Below are 20,982 nucleotides of genomic sequence, written 5' to 3' on the forward strand. Positions count from 1 at the left end.
AAAAGACTCGGAGTCTTACTTGAAAAGATTAAGAATCTATCCCCCAAACACACAAAAATAACATCTGTGGCCTCAAACACAGAGCTAGGCACTGCACACTCCTGCTTTGCATTTTGGGTGAGAAAACAAAAGCCTGGACCACAGAGGGGTACTTGTTCCAGGCCGAGTCCAGTGCATTCTGTACACACCTCCCTGCTCTGCTCAGACTCGCCCCACCCCCACTCCCGTCTAGCCCCTCCCCCACAGGAACTTGCTACCAGACTCCAGCACCTCTCCTGAGAAGCTGTCAAAACACTCGCTGTTCTCTCTGCAGAAGGACGCCGCCCTCTGCCCCCATGTCGCCACCTTGGAAGGACTGACTGACCCCAGCAGCCCTTGCCACTCCCCGCGCCCACCATGGGATCCGAGGGAAGCTTGCTGATCGAGGGACAAACACAGATCATCCTCTTGGGGAGCCTGGCATCTGTGGCCACCTTCTTCCTCATCACCTTCCTCATCTTTCTGTGTTCCAGTTGCGACAGGTGAGAGTGACGTGTGTCTACTGGAGCCTTAAAATAACACGTTCCTGGGACCCAGAAGACTTTCTGTATTAAAAAGCCTGTGATGGATGGCATCCCACTGCATAGACACTCCTGTGATTAACTGCCTTCTCTCCTGCAAAGGGGCCGGCCCAGGACACTTTTTATTAGCTCAATGAAAGGCCATATTTGGTTTTCCTGGGGAGCAGCTGGAAGAGACCTTATATATGAAAGACCTTATATATGAAACTTCCCAGAAGGAACTTTTTGCTGTTCTCATGAGCACACCCGTGTCTAAATTTATATTGTCTTTTTCCATCTGTGGACATTTGGAAATTAAGTACGATGTATATTAAACACACTCTTTTTTGCTACCATTTGAGAGTTACTGAGAATTTTTGCTACTCTGTAGCTGTGGAGGGGTCATTTTATTAAAGATTTGTAATCTAGAACTGCAGTTTCTTAAGAAACAGATTTTTCTAAAAGGGAAATATTCTGTATATGAAATAACCATCTTGTCTTATTTTAGAACTGTACTTCTCTCTCTCTCTGAACTCCTTCATATAAAATGTGTAACCCTCCCACCAAAAAAAAAAAAAAAAAAAAAAAGGAGATCTTAGGTTAGAGAGAAGCAGAGTCCTTCCGAAGCCAGAGTGATTTTCCAGGTGTTCAGCATTGTTATGGCATATGCCGCTTTCTGGTGAGTTGGCTGCTACTGGAGCAGCCAGTGAAGACCAGCTGGCAGCCAACCCTCTCCTCAATAACCTTGGAAGAAAGTCGCCAAGTGTCATTTAAAAGTCCATATATGGCTTCCTGCGCTGAAGTCTCTGTCGAAAAGAGAAAACCTCGAGTCCCTGAAATCAAGTAGTGCCAGTTGGGACCCAGGTCTTCTGAGCTGGGAGAGAGACCAGCTGGCCAGGAAGATGAAGAAATAAGACCCAAGAGGAGAGGAGTGTCTCCTGGGCCTGGGAGGGCCTGCCTCTGTAATTATTTACACTCCCGCTAGGTGTCACTGTTGCCTTATACATCTATGGGAAAGGTAACCTCTAGTACTGACGGCTTTCTTTAGCCTGTCCTGAGTAAAAATAAATTCTATTTTTACTGGATGGACTTTTCCATAGTCTGGAAGTACACATGACTCATCCTGAGAGCATGTACCCTTCCCAACAAGCCAGAAGTTGTATTTTCTTTATTTTCTCAATCCCCTGGCAGTGTGTGACTTTGCAAAGACTGAATTAAGAAAAATGAAGACGTGAGAATTGTCTGGACTTCCTTAAAAATTAAAAAAAAAAAGAAAGAAATCATCCCAATATTCTAGATATAAACAGCTCCTACTCAGGAAACTGCCCCAGTCCTCTTGTTAACTTGTATTTTCTACTCCTGGAGGAAGTGGGAGCAAGAGAAATGGCCAGCCCTTGCTAGGACTTGACCCCCTCAGACCCTGCTGTCTGCAGAGTAGGGGTAACTTGTCTGACTTCTGGTTTCTCAGTAAAGTAAACTTGGTTCTTTATCCAAAGAGAGATTTAAGTGTTGATACAGTTTGGATCTTTGATCTTATTTGATTTTAGGTGGCATGTTGGATATTACAGCCATGTTTCCTTTTCTGTTTCAGAGAAAAGAAGCCAAGACCGCACAGCGGGGACCATGAGAACCTGATGAACGTGGTGAGTGTGCATGCACGTGTGTGTGTGTGCACACACATGTGCACTTTAAGGCATCAGCCACTTCTCTCAGCAGGTCCCTGCAAGCTCACAAGCTGAGGGAAGCAACTCAGCCAGAGTTAACTGGCTGCCTGGGCTGTGCCCTCATGCTGCAGATTTATTTTCCCCATGGCTAGCGTGTGTGCGTGCTCAGTCACTTCAGTTGTGTCCGGCTCTTTGCAGCCACTGCTCGAAAGATGCTCAGATAGTTCCAGCTTACTGCAGAGATGTTTCTGTTTCGCCTCTGCCCAGCTCCAGCCGGTTTATTAGTTTGCCACAGCTGTCATAACAAAGGACCGCAAGCTGAGTGGCTTAAATAATAAATTTATCATCTCAGTTCTGGAGGCTAGAAATTCAAGATCACAGTAGCAGCAGGCTATGAGGGTGCGTGTGTTCCAGACTGCTCTCCTAGCTTCCAGTGGTGGAAGCACCTGCCTTTGGCAATACTTGGTTTGAAGACTCTGCCCTCACTGTCTTATTTGTCCCTGTGACTCTTCACACCATCTTCCCTCTGTGTGTGTTTATGTCTGTCCAAGTTCCCCTTTTAGAAGGCCTCTGATATGACCTCATCCCTCATCTTAACCTGTTTCATCTGCAGTGACCCTGAGTCCGTAGGAGGTCAGTTCTGAGGTATTGAGGGTTAGGACTTCCCTACAGGAATTTGGGGAGGATGAAAATTCAACCCATGACAGCTGATCAGTAAGCTCACAGGAGCCTGAGACCCAGCATCCTAGATGGCCTGGCCGAGTTTTCTTGCTCTGTGTCCTATAGGGCCCTGACAGGCCCTAAGGGCCTCTGGGATCCACCCAGGTGGGGAGCAGCTTGAGCGTCCTGGTCCCACCTTGTTCCCCTCAGGCCTCTGCCCTTAACTGGCCGAACAACACTAACAGCTGGGGATGGGCCACCCTCGAGGTGTCTTTGAGTCACTAAGTTGTTGTTGAGTCACTCAGTCGTGTCTGACTCTTTGTGACCCCATGGACTGCAGCCCACCAGGCCCCTCTGTCCATAGGATTCTCCAGGCAAGGATACCGGAGAGGGTTGCCATGCCCTCCTCCAGGGGATCTTCCCAACCCAGGGACTGAACCCATATCTCCTGCTTGGCAGGTGGATTCTTTTCTGCTGTGTCACCAGGGAAGCCCCTGTCTTCATATACACAGGATAAAACTGTGAAGATGCTTCCTCTCCTAGATGTAATTTCTCAAGAACAACTGTAAATCTGTCAGAGGAAGAAGGGGCAAAGAGGAAGGATGGATGAGTGAGGGATGTCACGTGAGGTCTGGAATGAGAAAAGCAGCCAGCAGTCAGCTTCCGAGCACCCCCAGCACCCAGTCCCAGGCACCCTGCCCTGTGAATGTGGAAACTCTTCCAGCCCAGGCAACAAAGTGGTCAGATGGCCTCTCCTAGGAGCCCCTGGGGATCCTTCCTTTTGTCTCCATGTGCAGGCGGCTCACCCACCACCTCTTCCGGCTTCTCATCACCACCCTCCCTCTCACCCTCACTTTGTTACCCCCACTGCAGTCTCTGGTTGTCTGTGTCCCCACTTCTCACCTGTCCCCAGCACCTCTGTTAGACTGCACCCAGAAGGTAGGTGGGGGAGAAGGTGGTACCTCTGCTATAGCTTCACCCACACGCTGGTCCAGGGGTGACCCAGGGGAAAGCGGGTCCCCTTTCATGCGATTGAAACAGTTGACTCCCTGTAAGCTTCTGGAGCAGGATGAGCGTGAGCTCCGTACTCTGTTATTATTTTTGTGGTTTAGTTACCAAGTCGTGTCCAACTCTTTGCGACCCCGTGGACTATAGCCCACCAGGCTCCTCCGTCCATGGGATTTCCCAGACAAGAATACTAGAGTGGGTTGCCATTTCCTCCTCCACAGGATCTTCCCGGATTAGTGATCAAACCCGTGTCTCCTGCTTGGCAGGTGTATTCTTTACCACTGAGCCACCTGGGAAGCCCCCTCTGTTATTATCACTTGGTTGCCAGTCAGGAGTCCGAGAATTTGAGAAGCCAGGTCGCCAAGGTTGTGGTGCTGTTCACATCAGAACTTCCTGTGTGGACTCCTGGAGCCTGGCCAGCGTGGCCACCTGGGTCCTGCATGCACTCCATGAGCAGGCTCGGGGAGCAGATCATATCAGCAGTGGATCAGCTGCTGCATGAGACAGGTGGCATATTTCAAGAAATACGTGATCTAGCAACTTACTTCCAACTGTAGCTCAGCCTTGCGTATTATGCCCTGTATTATCCACTCATGCTGATAAGCCCAGTGGAAAACGATCAATGCCATTCTTCCCCCCAAGGGTCCTGAATTTGTTTGTGAGAATAATGAAGGTTTGCAGACCTAAGTTTTAGCATACAACAGTTTTTGTGAACCTTCAAGCAGAGACTTGGCTGATTATGAACATCTCAGATGTCAGTGACATTTATCTTTGATCAGATTTAAGTCTCTTCCCTTCAGATGACAAAGGTGATGTTTTCCCTTGTTTTCTTCAGCGTGACACACCTTTGAAAAGGGTAACATTTCCAGCATCTCTGGGAGAAAGATGAGGCTGCTGTCTGCTGGAGCTGATTCTGATCAGCCCTGGGCCTTCCTCATCCCGCCTTGCCTTGAGCTAAGAGACTGACTCCCCATGACCTACTATACCCCGTTTGTGATCTGGGAAGGGAAGCTCTGTGGGTGGCAGCCTCGGAAGATTCCCAGGACAGCTCTGTCCAATAGAACCTTCCACCAAGATGGCTCAGCTGCACTGACAGAATGGCCGCTACCCACGTGTGGCTGTTGAGCCCTTGACATGCAGCTAGTCCAACTGAGGAACTCCATTTCATTTCATTTCACTTAATTTGCATCTAAGTAGCAGATTTGGGTTTTGTTGCTGCTGTTTTAATTTTTAGAAAAAGCCGTGGAGGGAATTCCCTGGTGGTCCGGCGGTTAGGACTCCACGCTCTCACTGCCAGGGGCTGGGATTCAATCCCTGTTGGGGAACTAAGATCCCACAGGCTATGCAGTTTGACCAAATGAATAAATATAAATAAACAACAACAAAAAGGCGGGGCTATTCCCCTCTGCCCCGCAGTCTGATTCGCTTGGCACCTTTGTTCTTGTAGCCTTCTGACAAGGAGATGTTCAGCCGCTCTGTCACCAGCCTGGCCACAGATGCGCCCCCCAGCAGCGAGCAGAACGGAGCTCTCACCAACGGAGACAGTAAGTGCTGCCACAGCTCCAACTGTGGGCAGGCCTCATTACCTGCGAAAGGACTAGAAATGTAGCTCAGAAAGGTCAGAAAATGTAGCTCAGAACACCACTGCAGTTACCATCATCATTTCTTTATAACACCAGCTCCTGCTCCTGCCGGCAAAACTGCTAGAACCCCACTTGCCTTCTTGACCTGGACGGAAGTACCTGGGAATTAATATCTTCCCCAAGGCAGCCCTTCACTGATGAGTGGTACAAGGAGGGGTCCCTTGTCCCTTGGCTGAGATAATTCGTAGGCCTGTTTATTACTCTATTTTTCCAGACTTTTCCTGCAAGATTTGGCTCCAGTCACATATTTGAAGCTGGTTTATCAATGCAGGCTTTATCGGCTACCTTATCCACTGTATTTCTTATACCTTTCAATAAACTGTTCACACCTGAAAAAAGAAAATGTAGCTTGAAAAAACTAGGAAATATGTTCTTGCTCTCCTTTTGTATTACTGCCAGTTTTAGCAAAAATAATCTCATTTGGATGAAAAGTTAGTATCTATGAGTTGGCTGCTGTGTGCCATCGCTCTAAGATCTGTATGTTTATGAACTCATGTATGCTATCAATGTAAGATTACTGTTGCCCTATAAGATTACTATTACTAGTATTAGTCCTGCCCTGTAAGATGGAAATTATTACTGTCCTCAGTTTACAGATGAGGACATTAATTGCTGCCGCAGCAAATTACCACAAAGTTAGTGTCTGAGAACAGTACAGATTAATTTACAGGTCTGGGTATCAGAGTCTGAACTGGGTCTCCCTGGGCTAACATCTGTAAGTATTGTCCAGCCCAGTAGCAGCAGGGCAGCATTTCTTCCCCAGGCTCTAGGGCAGAATCTGGTTCCTCGCCTGCTTCAGCTTCTAGAAGCTGCCCACATTCATTGGTCCAGGCCTTTCTCTCCATCCTCAAGCCCCTCTCAGGCTCTCCTGCCCCTTTCACTCACAGGTGTTAGCCGCTCAGTCCTGTCTGACTCTTTGCGACCCCATGGACTGTAGCTCACCAGGCTCCTCTGTCCATGGAATTTTTCAGGCAAAAATACTAGAGTGGGTTACCATTTCCTTCTCCAGGGGATCTTCCCCACCCAGGGATCAAACCCATGTCTTCCATATTGCAGGCAGATTCTTGACTGTCTAAGCCACCAGGGAAGCCCCTTTCACTTATAAGGACCCTCCTAGTTACACTCGGCCCGCCTGGATGCCCAGGTTCCTCCCCATCTCAAGGTCAACAGTTAGTTAGTTTATCCTTGTCCTTAATTCCTCCCTTGCCACGTAACGAAACACATTCACGGAATCTAGGGCTTAGGACGCGGACACCTAGGGGTGCATTATTCTGCCTGGCACAGAGAAGTTATTAATTTGCCTAAGATCTTATGGTCTATGCACTAAGGATCTGTAATGTGAACCTTTGTTCTGAGTCCTAGGCACCCCGTCTACACGCTCACTGCCTGATGTGAATGCTGACAGAAGTCACAACTACATTTGTATGGTGCAGTTTACAGAATGCTTTCTCCTGAAATAGCAAATCCTCTTCTTACCTCCATTTATAGACCGGGAAACTGTGGGGCAGTCAGGATTGACACCATGTCTTCAGACGCCAGTGCCGGTTCTCTGTCTACCAGGACGCAGATGTCTAAATCCAGAGGGCAAAACACAGTGGGTGGTGGTGATAACTTCACAGATCAAGATATCCATTATCAGTCTCCCCAGATGTTGTGTCCAGTTCTTTCCAACCCCATGGACTGTAGCCCGCCAGGCTGCTCTGTCCATGGAATCCTCCAGGCAAGAATACTGTTGTGGGTGGCCATTCCCTTCTCCAGGGGATCTTTCCAACCCAGGGATTGAACCTGCATCCCCTGCATTGGCAGGTGGATTCTATACCATCTGAGCCACCAGGGAAGCCCAGATTTCCACTAACAGTTACATCACGTACAATTTGCAACCTCAAGTCAAATAAAAAGTCGGTAGCGTAATTTCACCTCACTTGACATTATCCGAGTCACTGTAATGATTCTATAAGCAGGCGTCTTTCTCCATTTTTAATACTGCTGCTGCTTTAGTTCTTTCAGAAGACAGCACGGTGACCTGCATGCAACATTATGAGGAAGTCCAGACCTCAGCTTCGGATCTGCTGGACTCCCAGGACAGCACAGGGAAGCCAAAATGTCATCAAAGCCGAGAGTTGCCCAGAATTCCCCCTGAGAGCTCGGTGGACACGGTGCACAATGGCAGAAGTGCGGATGGGGACCAGGGTCTGGGGATGGAAGGACCCTATGAAGTGCTCAAGGATAGTTCCTCGCAAGAAAACATGGTGGAAGACTGCTTGTATGAAACCGTGAACGAAATTAAGGAGGTGACGGCAGCTGCCCAGCCGAGTCGAGGCCACAGTGGCAGGTCGAAATTGACTTCTGGTGTGAAAGAGCTTCCGGGGCCGCAGGCCAACAGCAGAACAGACTTTGCTGAGTATGCGTCGGTGGACAGAAACAAAAAGTGTCGACAAAGTGTCAACGCGGAGATTCTTCTTGGAAATTCATGTGATCCAGAAGAGGAGGCCCCGCCTCCTGTCCCCGTGAAACTCCTAGACGAAAATGAAAACCTTCAGAAGGAAGAGAGGCAAGCAGGAGAAGAGGGAGCCGCGGAGGGGACCAGTGAAACCAACAAGGTGGGCTCCTGCACTTTCGTTTCAGAGTTTTTGTCCCAATTGGGAATCTAGCTAAACCTGGGGCATTTGTTTGCACGGTATTTTAAGAAATACGCACTGACACCTTCACGTGCATTAAATGATAAAGGCTGTTTTCATGTAAGTTGTGTTTGAATTTTTTTACCCCTCCAAGTAATAAAATACTGAAAACTCATGTTTACAAAATATTTCTGTCTTGGCATCTTGAATATTTTCCAGTTTTTGCATCATGTCTAATTGGGGCCAAGTATTATTTTCTTCATTTTGAAGACCAAGAACTAGAAAGAGGAGACTTAGCTGCCCATTTAGCCTCTTCTGCTTGTCGCCATCCCAAGCAGCGGGGTGATCCCCGCCCCTCCGCCTGCGGTCCCAGAAATCAGAGCCCAGGAACAAGCCCGCAGGTGCTGCCGGGCATATCTGGTAATGGATATAGACTTTTATAGGAGTCAAGTAAGAGATTTTATTTTATGACAATTTCTAAACAATAACCTGTGTGACTCTTAAGTTTAGATGTTCAATAGAGCTCTAAAATGCAGTAAGAATCCCTGAGCCTTCTCTGTGTGTGTCCCATGAGCTGACATCTGAGCCACAGTAGCTTGGAATTCTCATCTCCAGCTGTCAGCATTACCTTGGGATTTTCCATTCTCTGCAGAGACAACAGTAGGTTTCTCTTCTCAGGTTTAGGTGAAGTGAAGTGAAGTCGCTCAGTCATGTCCGACTCTTTGTGACCCCGTGGACTGTAGCCTACCAGGCTCCTCCGTCCATGGGATTTTCCAGGCAAGAATACTGGAGTGGGTTGCCATTTTCTTCTCCAGGGGGTCTTCCTGACCCAGGGATTAAACCCAGGTCCCCCACATTGTAGGCAGACGCTTTACCATCTGAGCCACCAGGAAAGTCCAGGTTTCGGTAGGAAGGCCAAGTAGGGGCTAGGCAGTCAATAGCAGCCTTAGAAAGCTTGTGGAGTTCCTGATCAAAAGAGGAACCCTGGCTAGGGTTATATGTGCGTGCTAAGTTGCTTCAGTCATGTCTGACTCTGCGACCCCATAGACTGTAGCCCTCTAGGCTCTTCTGTCTGTGGGATTCTCTAGGCAAAGATCCTGGAGTGGGTTGCCATGCCCTCCTCTAGGGGATCTTCCAGACCCAGGGATGGAACCTGTGTCTCTTCTGTCTCCTGCATTGGCAGGTGGGTTCTTTGCCACTGGCGTCACTTGGGAGGCCCTTATTCCAAGGGCTCATTCTGAATAGTGTCTCTGAATGTATTTCGGCTTTTCATGTTACCCATGAAGTAAGCTGTTGATAGCACCAGTGAAGTGTTTATGAGCATGTTCCTTAAAGGCAAAAATGCAGCTCAATTTTTTGCCCTTTGTATAACCAAAGATAATAAAACTAATGTGAAATTTATGCTGCTTAAAACAGTTAAACCCTTTTTTTACTTACAAGCAGTTGATAGATAAGAGAGTTGATTGTCTAACCACTGCCAAGTAAGCAATTCTCCAGATGTCACATTAGAAACTGGAAATATCCATCTGGGAAACCAGATTACCTTTCTGTAGGAATATAAGGATGAATGATCCGTCGTTTCCACATAAACCATTCTCATTTTAAGTGATTGGGAGAACTTGAAATGCTTAATATTCATGCATTCATTTGCAAAAAGATTTTAATGAGCTTTTCCACCGTAAGCTGCAAGATCTAGGTGCTGGGAATGCACTAGTTAACAAACATATAAATGAATAAAAATCTGTGCCCCTGTGGAGCTTACATTTTAGTTAGGAGATAAAGACATAAATAGGTATGTAAGTAAGGTATATTTTTTATATATATTCCTATATATAAAGTGAAGTTGCTCAGTCGTGTCTGACTCTTTGCGACCCCAAGGATTGTAGGCCACCAGGCTCCTCTGTCCATGGGATTTTCCAGGCAAGAATACTGGAGTGGGTTGCCATTTCCTCCTCCAGGGGGTCTTCCCAACCCAAGGAACAAAACCGGGTCTCCAGCATTGTAGGCAGACTCTACCGTCCGAGCAGCCAGGAAAGCCCCATGTATACATATATATTATATAGATAACATCGCTGACTCAATGACATGAGTCTGAACAAACTCCGGGAGATAATGAAGGACAGGGAAGCCTAGCGTGCTGCAGTCCATGAGTTCAAAAAGAGTCAGACACGACTTAGTGACTAAACAACAAAAGTATATCTTAGAAGGCTTTAAAATATAAAGGGAAAAAATCAGAACAGAATCTGGGAGACTGAGAAAGTTGGGTAGGAGCACAGTTGTGAGGAGAGTGGTCAGGGCATGCTGCCTTTGTTCAAAGGGGCATTTGAACAAAAAATTAAAAGGAGTTGAGAGAGTCAGTTGGTTCATGTTTTGGGGAAGAGCAAATGAAGTAGAGGGAACGGCCAGTATGAAGGCCCAGCCTCTCCAGGGACGAGGAGGGTATAAGTGTGGCTGGAGAGAAGAGAGCAAGGCTAAGAGCAGTTGGAAGAGAGATAACTGGGAGCCCAACCCTGCATGGCCTTGGCTTATAATCCGAATAAAATGGGTTGCTTGAAAACCTCAATCAGAAGGATGACTTCTTCTGGCTTTAAGAAGGATCCCTCTGATGGAGCTGACGTTCACCTGTGAAGAATGAAAGCAAGGAGACCAGTTGGGTAGTCATTCTAATAAGCAAGACGAAAAACTCTTGTTGGATCAGGGTAGGAGCAGCAGAAGTAATGGGAGACATTAAACTAGAACCAGATTTGTCGATGGGCCAGATGTGGATGAAAGGATGAGGAAACAGTGATGAATCCAGGGTGTGGCCTGAGTCCCTGAAAGTGTGGGACTGCCATGAACTGAAGTAGAAGGACCATGGGCCAAGCAAATTTGGGAGTTCGGGGCTGGACATATTGGTTTGAGATAGATATTGGTCATCCAAGTAGCAACATCAGAGAATAGCTGGATGGAGGAGCAGGCTTTTGAGGATAGGCCTGGGCTGGGCTTGTACATTTGGAAGTCAGCAGCAGAAATTAGTTTTTTCAAGCTGACATTGGGTGAGATCACTGCATGAGTATGTGTGAATGGGGACTTAAAGAGTTCCAAGGACACAGGTCCAGGAAGAAAGGAGCCAGCAGGAGAGAGGAAAATAGGAGAGAAAAACAGGAAAATTCAGTGTCCTGGAAGCCAAGGAGTGAATGTTGAGCAAAGAAGGGGTGACCCTGCAGCACACACAGCAGGTGGGTCAGGAGAGATCAGGGACACGGTGGGCATCAGTGTCCTTGGCGAGAGCAGTTTCTTTGGAGTCTAGGAGGCAGAAACTGGACTGAAATGGGTTTAGAGAGAGAATAGCAAGGGAAAAATTGAATGCTTTTTTTTTTTTAGACAACTCTTTTAAGAGGTTTTGCTGTAATGGAATTAGTAATAGAACTAGAAGGGTAGGTTGTTTTGGTTTGGGTTTTAGAATAGATAAATTATAGCCTGTTTTTATGTGGATGAGGATGACTCCACAGAGGTGGAAGTTGATGTAGACAGAATGGAGCGTTCCTGGCGCTTATATCCATGAGTAGGATATGTGTCAGGGTCCCCCGCACAGGAGGAAGGGATCGCCTTAAGGTGGAGCCTGGAAAGTTCACCTGTGGCAATGGGCAGGAAGGAAGACGCGTGAATGCAGAGACTGGGAGTGTGATGGGGGAGGCAGAAGTTTATAGAAATTTCTTTTGATTGCTTCAGTTTTCTCAAGGTCCTCAGCTAGGGATGAGGTGTTGGGGATTCAGGGAGAGAGGAGATGTGAAGAAGGCAGCTAGGAGAGCTGGGGCCGGGGTTACTAGCAGGTGTAGGAAGATTGAGAGCAGCATTAAGGACTCACTTGAGGGGTGAGTTCTCCAGTGACCAGGACGGGAGTGGAGTACTTAAAGGATGACAGTGATGGCTGGCCATGGAGCTGGAGTTTGACAGGGTAGGAAGGAAGGACCCTGAGGAGAAGTGAGACATGGGAAAAGATGGTTGGGGGGCCCACAGTTTTGCAGGCTTGTTGGAACTGGGTTATGGGAGGAGTAGGTGTGAACAGTGAGTGCTGGTCTGAAGGGGCCTGCAGGGAGATGGGATGGTGGGGCTGCTGTGGTTTAGGGTAAGAGGGGTCTGAGGTGCAGACGGAGCAGGGAGGTTGGGCAAGGACACACGGTCAGTGCAGGGAGGTCACGGAGTGGGGGCAGGTTTGCAAGGATACAGGTTGGTTGAAATCAGCAAGAATTCAGGCAGGAGAGGTGCTAAAGATTCAATGAACCCAGAGCCAGAATCATCAAGAAATGAGGCCAGAAAATATGAGTTGATTTCTCCACTAGTTGTTTAAAGTTTCCAGATGACTTAAGAATCTTCCTGATGACTCATGCAAACTGTAGAAATAAAAAATTTAGGGATTTGACAAACACCGTGGTATTTTTTCAGTCAGTTTTTCAATCTTTCATTGATGATCAATCCTTCAGTGATAATTAGAAACTGAAACAGTAATCTTCATAATCATTTGGTTTTTCTGTACCTACAGATTCAAATAAAAAAATTAGAAGAAGTTTATCTAATGTAATACTGTTGGGTATATAAAATCATACTTATGTGTTTATTCCTGAGGTCCTTTATATAATTTCTTTGTAGAAAATAGTTTCTTCTCTAAAGATCATTTAAAAACATTTTTGTCGATAGATGTATCAAAGCATATGCCCCAAAAAAGGTTAAATTATTGACTTTAAACTCCCTTCTCTTGATTTATTTTGTTCTAACAGAGACTTAGTTCATTGTCATACAAGTCCCGGGAAGAAGACCCAACTCTTACAGAAGAAGAGGTGAGTTTTGTTACTTTTAAATAATCAAAAATCTCTTTTAATAGAGAATAGCACTTCCTTCCTTAAGTAAATGCAGTGTCATGTTACCCTTCATGTGAGAAAACTGAAGTAGGCTCTTAGGCCTATGGTTGGAGATCAGAGTTGGCGATATTGGCATTATCGTGGTTCAGAGAGAGTAACTATGGGATGGGAAGACAAGAAAGAGGACAAGATGAACAAGGAAGCTCAATAGGGAAGAAGGAGAAGACAAAAATAGAAAGGGGAGGGGAGGAAAAAGGAATGAGAAGAGAGAAATGTAAGTGTGTGAGCTTTAATCAGGGAGGAAGTTCCCATTAGAAGGAAGTTCCCATTAGAAGGAAGTTAATAGTGGTTTGGAATATGCAGAGAATTGGAACAGGTGGGTGTAGAGAATTTGCTCCAGGCTGGGAGACAGAGGAAGAAGGGCTTAGGCTTCTGGGAGACAGCAGGGAACTTCAAAAACATTTCCAGACTTTAAGTAGGGTTAGACATGGCCACCAACAAGAAAGGGTGATGTATTCTCCCAAGCACTGGGGCTAAAGAGTCATGGGTTAAACTTTCAATGAAGCATTAAAATTGTAAAAGCCAGTATTTATGGGATTTAGCAAGCTAGATGACGAACACCTTAATTTACCTAGCTACATAAAGCCACTTTCTGTCATGCCTGCTGCTGCTAAGTCACTTCAGTCGTGTCTGACTCTGCGATCCCACAGACGGCAGCCCACCAAGCTCCCCCGTCCCTGGAATTCTCTAGGCAAGAACACTGGAGTGGGTTGCCATTTCCTTCTCCAATGCAGGAAAGTGAAAAGTGAGAGTGAAGTCGCTCAGTCGTGTCCGACCCTTCGCGACCCCATGGACGGCAACCTACCAAGCTCCTCCATCCATGGGATTTTCCAGGCAAGAGTAATGGAGTGGGGTGCCATTGCCTTCTCCATTCTGGCATGCCTAGCCTAGTAAATTGTGTACGTGTACAAAAGCAATGTGAGCTTTCCAGGTGGCGCTAGTGGTAAAGAACTCACATGCCAATGCAGGAGGCATAAGAGACAAAAGTTCAATCCCTGGGTCATGAAGGTCCCCTGGAGGAGGGCATGACAACCCACTCCCATATTCTTGCCTGTAGAATCCCATGGACAGAGGAGCCTGGCGGGCTACAGTCCATAGGGTCACACAGAGTCAGACACAACTAAAGTGACTTGGCACGCACATACATGCAAAAGCAACATGCATATGTGATGTTGCCCACCCCCCACCGTGTTTCCTGCTCCAGGGAATGGAACTGCCATCTATCCACCTGGTTGCAGAAGCCAAAACCCTGGGGCCCTCCTGAACACCCCATTTTCCTCACTGTCTTTAGATGCAGCCAGCAATCAGGCCCTTCAGTTTCATCTCAGAAGTTAACTTTCATGTTCCCCCACCCATGTCCATCTCCACTAGGCCCACCCCTCACGAGGCTAATGCAGGGCCCTCCTATCAGGGCCCGAAGTGGCTCCTGTGCCTCCTCCAGCATTTTTCACTGTCCTGGAGCCATCCCATTGGGGCAAGAAAATATTTTAATTCCCTGGCTGTCCAGTTTTTAGGACTTGGTGCTTTCACTGCTGAGGCCATGAGTTCAGTCCCTGGTTAAGGAATTAAGATTCTACAAGCCAGGCTGAAAAAAAAAAAAATATATATATATATATATATATATATATGAGATCTGGAAACTAATTCTTTAAAATAAATTGAGACTATGTGAAATTTTTAATTACTTTTCCTCTTATCTTGCATTTGTTTGTGGCTTTTGAAAATAGGACCCTGTTATACTGTTGAATGTTTAACATAGAATAAAGAACTGTGACTCCCATGTATTCATTCTAGGAAGAAGATTTAGGAAAAGTAAATATGGAGATCATTTATTTTTATATTCATGTGATATAATGTTAGTCCAGACTGAAACTGAGACCTGAATTTTAAGTACTATTATCCTAATTTAACAGAATGATGGGGGAAGGGTTGAGTATAAAAAGAAATGAAATGAGGAGAAGAGGGTAATTTATGAGAACATAATAACAATTTACAGACTGAATAATAATGATGAAAGTTGTTAAAGAGAAAAATTGCAAAGCTAAATAGTAAGAGGGCTTGAAGAGAAACCTTTTATTTATACAAAATAAAAATAATAGTCATAGGAGACATATATTCAAAAAGAATATTAGAAGGCTTGAGAAACGTTAATAAGATTTCAGATTTACAATGACACCCTCCTGCACATTTGGTTCATGCCCAGGGATAATATTAAGTTGCAAGTTAATGGAAGAGCCTGCAGTTTAAGAAAGAAAAGACTGTAAAAGCCAAGAAGGCCCAAGTACTTACAAAGAGTGGAGGCCATCATGACAGAACCACAGGGAAGAGGAGGAAGAGAAACAGAAATGGTGGTAGGGGCCCGGCTCTCACTGTTACTCTCACAGATAAAGTTGTGTTTGTCTTCCTGATGTTACCGCTGAAGGTGAGGAATAAATATCCAGGACACCAGCTCCCTTCATCACTACCCATGCATGCATGCTTAGTGGCTCAGTCCTATCCAACTCTTTGCAACCCTTGGACCATAGCCTGCCAGCCTCCTCTGTCGATGGGATTCTCCAGGCAAGAATAATGGAGTGGATTGCCATTTCCTCCTCCTCCAGGGGATCTTCCCAACCCAGGGATTGAACCCTGGTCTCCTGCACTGCAGGAAGATTCTTTATCCTCTGAGCCACCAGGGAAGCCCTATCATGCATGACTCACCCCTTTATAATCTGTCCATATTTTTGGCTTGGCCCACCTTTTAAACAGTGTCAGACTTTATTTTGGGGGGGCTCCAAAATCACTGCAGATGGTGATTGCAGCCATGAAATTAAAAGATGCTTACTCCTTGGAAGGAAAGTTATGACCAACCTAGATAGCATATTAAAAAGCAGAGACATTACTTTGCCAACAAAGGTCTGTCTAGTCAAGGCTATGGTTTTTCCAGTGGTCATGTATGGATGTGAGAGTTGGACTGTGAAGAAAACTGAGGGTCGAAAAATTGATGCTTTTGAACTATGGTGTTGGAGAAGACTCTTGAGAGTCCCTTGGCCTGCAAGGAGATCCAGCTAGTCCATCCTAAAGGAGATCAGTCCTGGGTGTTCATTGGAAGGACTGATGCTGAAGCTGAAACTCCAATACTTTGGCCACCTCATATGAAGAGTTGACTCATTGGAAAAGACCCTGATGCTGGGAGGGTTTGGGGGCAGGAGGAGAAGGGGACGACAGGGGATGAGATGGCTGGATGGCATCACCGACATAATGGGCATGAGTTTGAGTAAACTCCGGGAGTTTGTGATGGACAGGGAGGCCTGGCGTGCCGCGATTCATGGGGTCACAAAGAGTCAGACACGACTGAGCAACTGAACTGAACTGAACCTTTTAAGTAAAGAGTTTCATATGTTGGCAACTTGCTACAAAAAGCAGAGGCCTTGTTTTTTATTCTTCTGAAATGGAAAGATACTCTTAATTCCTCATTTTAAAAGGAATTTTTTAGTTAAAACCCCTCAGGTGAGAATGTTAATTTAATATGCATGAAAATGGTTAAATCAACAGGGCAGGAGTTTCACAAAAATTATTTCTCTGACTCAAATCCTTTGGACTGTCAAGGCCTGGGAAATGCCAGCCACCAGCCTGTAGGGAAAGTTCTCATGCAAATGACAGTTAGCGTGCGCCAGGCGTGTCTTAAGAAGCTTTGGAGGCCAGCTGGAAGCTTTCTGCCCAGCATGTGGATATGTGAGAGTAGGACATCTCCCTCTGCACTTGCAAAGCCAAGCATCTGTCAGAAAGTATGTTCCCTTATTTCCTGGGTGTTTTAATACATCAATCGCTGTGGCAAAGATAACTGCAGGTAATGAAGGATATTTTTACTTATTTCCAACCATGATTTCTAACAATAAAACAATACCCTCCCTCCCAAATTTCCTAGACAGTCCATTTTTGTATCAAAGAAAATAAAACCTCTCCCGATATTTGTGGCTTTGTTGTTGTTGTTCAGTTGCTCAGTTATGTCTGACTCTTTGCAACCCCATGGACTGCAGCACGCCAGGCTTCCCTGTCCTTTGTTTCCTGGAGTTTGCGCAAACTTATGTCCATCGAGTCGGTGATGCCATCCAACCATGTCATCTTCTGTCATCCCCTTCTCCCCCTGCCTTCCGTATTTGTGGCTAGATGAGGTATTTTAGTGAGACTGAGTGGGTTTGCTTGGAAAACAGTCTGTTCTTCCCAAAGGAAAGAGTGTCCTCTAAGTTTCTGAGTTTGGTGCATGAGAGGTGCAGTTGTGTCTAACTCTGTGAGACCCCATGAACTGTAGTCCACCAGGCTCCTCTGTCCATGGGATTTCCCAGGCATGAATACTGGAGTGGGTAGCCATTTCCTTCTCAAGGGAATCTTCCTGACCCAGGGTTTGAACCCATGTCTCCTGCATCTCCTGCACTGGCAGGCAAGTTCTTCACTACTGAGACACCTGGGAAGCCCATCCCCTAAGTTGATTGTCTCCCAATATCATTTCTGTGTTGATTTCATATAAGAACAAATTTTCCTACTGAAGAAAACTTAGCCCCATCTCTGAATGTCTATTTAACCAATAGACTTCCCTGGTGGCTCAGATGGTAATGCATCTGCCTACAATGCGGGAAAACCAGGTTCAATCCCTGGGTCGAGAAGATATCCTGGAGAAGGAAACGGCAATCCATTTCAGTATTCTTGCCTGGAAAATCCCATGGACAGAGGAGCCTGGTAGGCTACAGTCCATGGGGTCGCAAAGAGTCAGATATGACTGAGGGACTTCACTTAGTATGCAATGAAGTATTAATTTAAAAAATAATGGATAGGTGGGATGGTAAGCAAGATGGGAGGGAGGTTCAAGAGAGAGAGGTATACCTATGGCTGATTTATGTTGATATTTGGCAGAAAACAACAAAATTCTATAAAGCAATTATCCTTCAATAAAATTAATAAAATCAGAAAAAAAAATAGTGGAAAGTGATCCTCTGACAGATATATGTATACTACCAACCAGCATCCAGAAGCTATTGTTTAGACCTTTGTGATGCAGGAGGAGTGGATTAAACAGTTTGGTTCAGTGGTTCTCGAACTTAGTGGACATCAGAATCAACCCACCCCCAGAGTTTGTGACTCAGTGGATCTGGGGTGGGGCCCCAGGGTTTGCCTTTCCAAAAAATGTCCAGATCCTGCTGCTGCTGACTTGAAGCCCAGCCTTTTGAGTATCACCAGTATCATATATGTTTTCTACCCTTTTTTGTAAAGCAGTCAAAACTTTCCTCAAGTGAAATATCATTGTGATAAAGAAACCGAATAAAACCCGGTGCTGAGGTCAGGTCCTGGAGGTCTTGAGCTGCCCACTCTACCTGCTTTCCTCAAATCCTCAGCAGACCTAGAGAGAACCTGGATTTCATAGAATTATGCTACTTACAAAGTTATAGACGACACATGTAATTGTTCTGTTGTTATGTACTCCAGGATTAGCATAGATTGTGAAGAATTGGCTTCTGGGTGTGTATTCAAAAGAAATGAAAACACCATCTACAAGAGATAGCTGTACTTCCCTGTTTATTGCAGCTTTATTCACGATAGCTAAGTCATGAAAACAACCTACCTGTCTATCAACAGATGAATGGATAAAGAAAATGTAATTACACACACACACATGCTTGTACACATAATGGAATATTATTCATCCATAAAAAAGAAGAATATCTTGCCATTTGCAACAGCATAGATGGATCTTGAGGGCATTGTGGTAAGTGAAATGAGTCAGCTAGAGAAAGACAAATACTGTGTATTCTCACATAGATATGAAATCTAGAAAAGCCAAGCAGAAATAGAGTAGAATGGTGGTTGCCTCATGCTGGGGTCTGGGGGAAATAAGGAGATATTGGTCAAAGGGTCAAACTTCCATCTATAATAAGTTCTGGAAATATAATACAGCATGGTGGCTAGAACTAACAATGCTGTGTATATACTCGTAAGAGAATAGAGCTTAAATGTTATCACCACACACCAAAAATATGGTAATTACAGTAAAGAAGTTATTAACTAACTTTATTGTGGTAATCATTTCACAATATATGTATCAAATCATCATGCTGCACACCTTAAACTTAACATATATTGTGTGTGAATAATATCTCTGTAAAGTTTGGGAATCAGAAAAAAATTCTTAAAGGGATACACACCCCCATAGTCCCAAGAATCTAGCTTGTCACTAAAAGTGGGAGGGAGGAATCAAGCTTGAAGCTTGTTTATTCACTTTCCCCTTTGTTTTCTAGATCTCGGCCATGTATTCATCAGTGCATAAAAAAGGACAGCCAGGGAACAAATCAGGACAGTCACTTAAGGTACCCGAGGCCTCCTACACCTCCATGCAAGGAGCTGCTCCGAGGTCCCCCTCTTCCTGTAACGATCTCTATGCCACCGTTAAAGACTTTGAGAAGATGCCGAATAGTGTCAGCACACTTCCAGCAGCAGGCAGGCCCAGCGAGGAGCCTGAGCCAGATTATGAAGCAATACAGACTCTAAACAGAGAGGAAGAGAAGGCTGCCTCAGAGACCAACAGTCACCATGGCCTCTGCCCAAAGGAGAATGATTACGAGAGCATCGGGGACTTGCAGCAGCAATGCCGAGACATCACCAGGCTCTAGCAGCCTGGAGAGGACCCAGCCTGGAGAGGACCAGCCGGCAAGGCCAGGGCGACTGCAGAAGACAAGAAGCGACGTCAGCCACGCTTCACATGCTTCTTTAGGAAAGGGAAGCCGATCGGAGATGCCAGGACCGCTTCTCAGTTTGGGGAGAAATGAGGGAGGCCCGCTGCTTCCAGGGACCTGGCAGACCCAGGCACGCCTGCGCTAAGCACCCACACCCTGGAAGGATCCCGGCTGTCAGCCGTCTCACCCTCTTCATGAAGAAAGCCACGTGGTGAGAAGGAATGACATTCAAAAACCACAGCTCACCTGCCTGAAACACTGCCATTCACAGGAGCTGGGTTTCTCTCCCTCTCTCCTCTTCGCTGCCTGCTACTGATAGTAAGATGAATGGCATTTTTCTCTTTGACATCTTCCGATTTATAATGGCTCGTTCCAAGGATTTTCTCCCACCAGGCTGGGCCTTTGCCTTCAAGTGGGTGTTTTCCGTTGCTGAGAAATTGTGGTTGCTATTTCCGGTCCACTCCCCAGCCCCTTCAAAGAGCTGCACCTGGGAACCCGAGCCCCCAACCAGTGGGGACGCCCCTTGGGTTTCCTAGCTCTTCACTCCTTCTGATTTGGGCACTCCATGTCAGCAGCCTCTTCCAAAGTACTTGAAGTCATTGTTAAATGCTTTATTTTGTTTTTATAGTCAACATGGTTTTTTTCCCCCCAGTGTTTGAAACTCTTCAGAGTCTTTTCAGTATTTTCAAAGAATATCATGGTACTTCTATACTTGTTTTATTCCAGCTCATTCTTCCAAAACAGAGAGCCTTAATCTCCACGTTGGGACACAGACCACGTGTTTGGGTGGCAGCCCCTGCATCCATCTCTTCCCAAGGGCTGTGGACTTGAATGTGTATTTCTGATGATCTCCGCTGCCACACTGATGGTGCAGGAGTTCATCCATGAACTGCTCCCCTAAGGTAATCTATCTGAGATTAAAATATAAACATTTATTTTTGTTATATAAATTTATAAGGTATTTTATGTTTAATGCCTAATTTCTAGAAAGTGCCAGATAAAATATATATTAACTATTTTGGTTTGATGTACAATGATTTATATTCTCATTTTGAAAAGACACCATAAAGCACATAAGCTTGTACCAGTAGTTGTTATCTTTTTTCTAACCAAGTGTTTAAAACATGGAAGGTTTTTAAAGACGTGACTTTTCAAATGGTACTTGGAGCTCTTGGTCAAAAATCAGCTGACTCATTGGAGAAATAAGTGGAATAAACATAAATGATCATTTTCAATGGCTTGTGGTAG

General features: G+C 45.6%; 1 protein-coding gene across 1 annotated transcript; it reads left to right on the forward strand.

Annotated features, from left to right (window-relative positions):
• The first annotated feature begins 396 nt into the window (after positions 1-396).
• On the forward strand, positions 397-20,725 carry PAG1 (phosphoprotein membrane anchor with glycosphingolipid microdomains 1). The gene is made up of 6 exons (XM_065903280.1): positions 397-521; positions 2,131-2,182; positions 5,319-5,415; positions 7,513-8,114; positions 12,890-12,949; positions 19,300-20,725. Exons 1-6 carry the CDS (start codon positions 397-399, stop codon positions 19,669-19,671), a joined length of 1,308 nt encoding a protein of 435 aa, XP_065759352.1. The 3' UTR covers positions 19,672-20,725.
• Positions 20,726-20,982: the final 257 nt, after the last annotated feature.

This window comes from Muntiacus reevesi, chromosome 12 (assembly GCF_963930625.1).
Source record: "Muntiacus reevesi chromosome 12, mMunRee1.1, whole genome shotgun sequence".
NCBI classification, from domain to species: Eukaryota; Metazoa; Chordata; class Mammalia; order Artiodactyla; family Cervidae; genus Muntiacus; species Muntiacus reevesi.

Excerpts from the sequence above, each read along its gene's own strand:
- PAG1 (XM_065903280.1), top strand. The coding sequence starts at position 397 with ATGGGATCCGAGGGAAGCTTGCTGATCGAGGGACAAACACAGATCATC. Across the intron at positions 2,183-5,318 it reads ATGAGAACCTGATGAACGTG|CCTTCTGACAAGGAGATGTT; the intron begins GTGAGTGTGCAT and ends TTGTTCTTGTAG. Across the intron at positions 5,416-7,512 it reads AGCTCTCACCAACGGAGACA|TTCTTTCAGAAGACAGCACG; the intron begins GTAAGTGCTGCC and ends CTGCTGCTTTAG.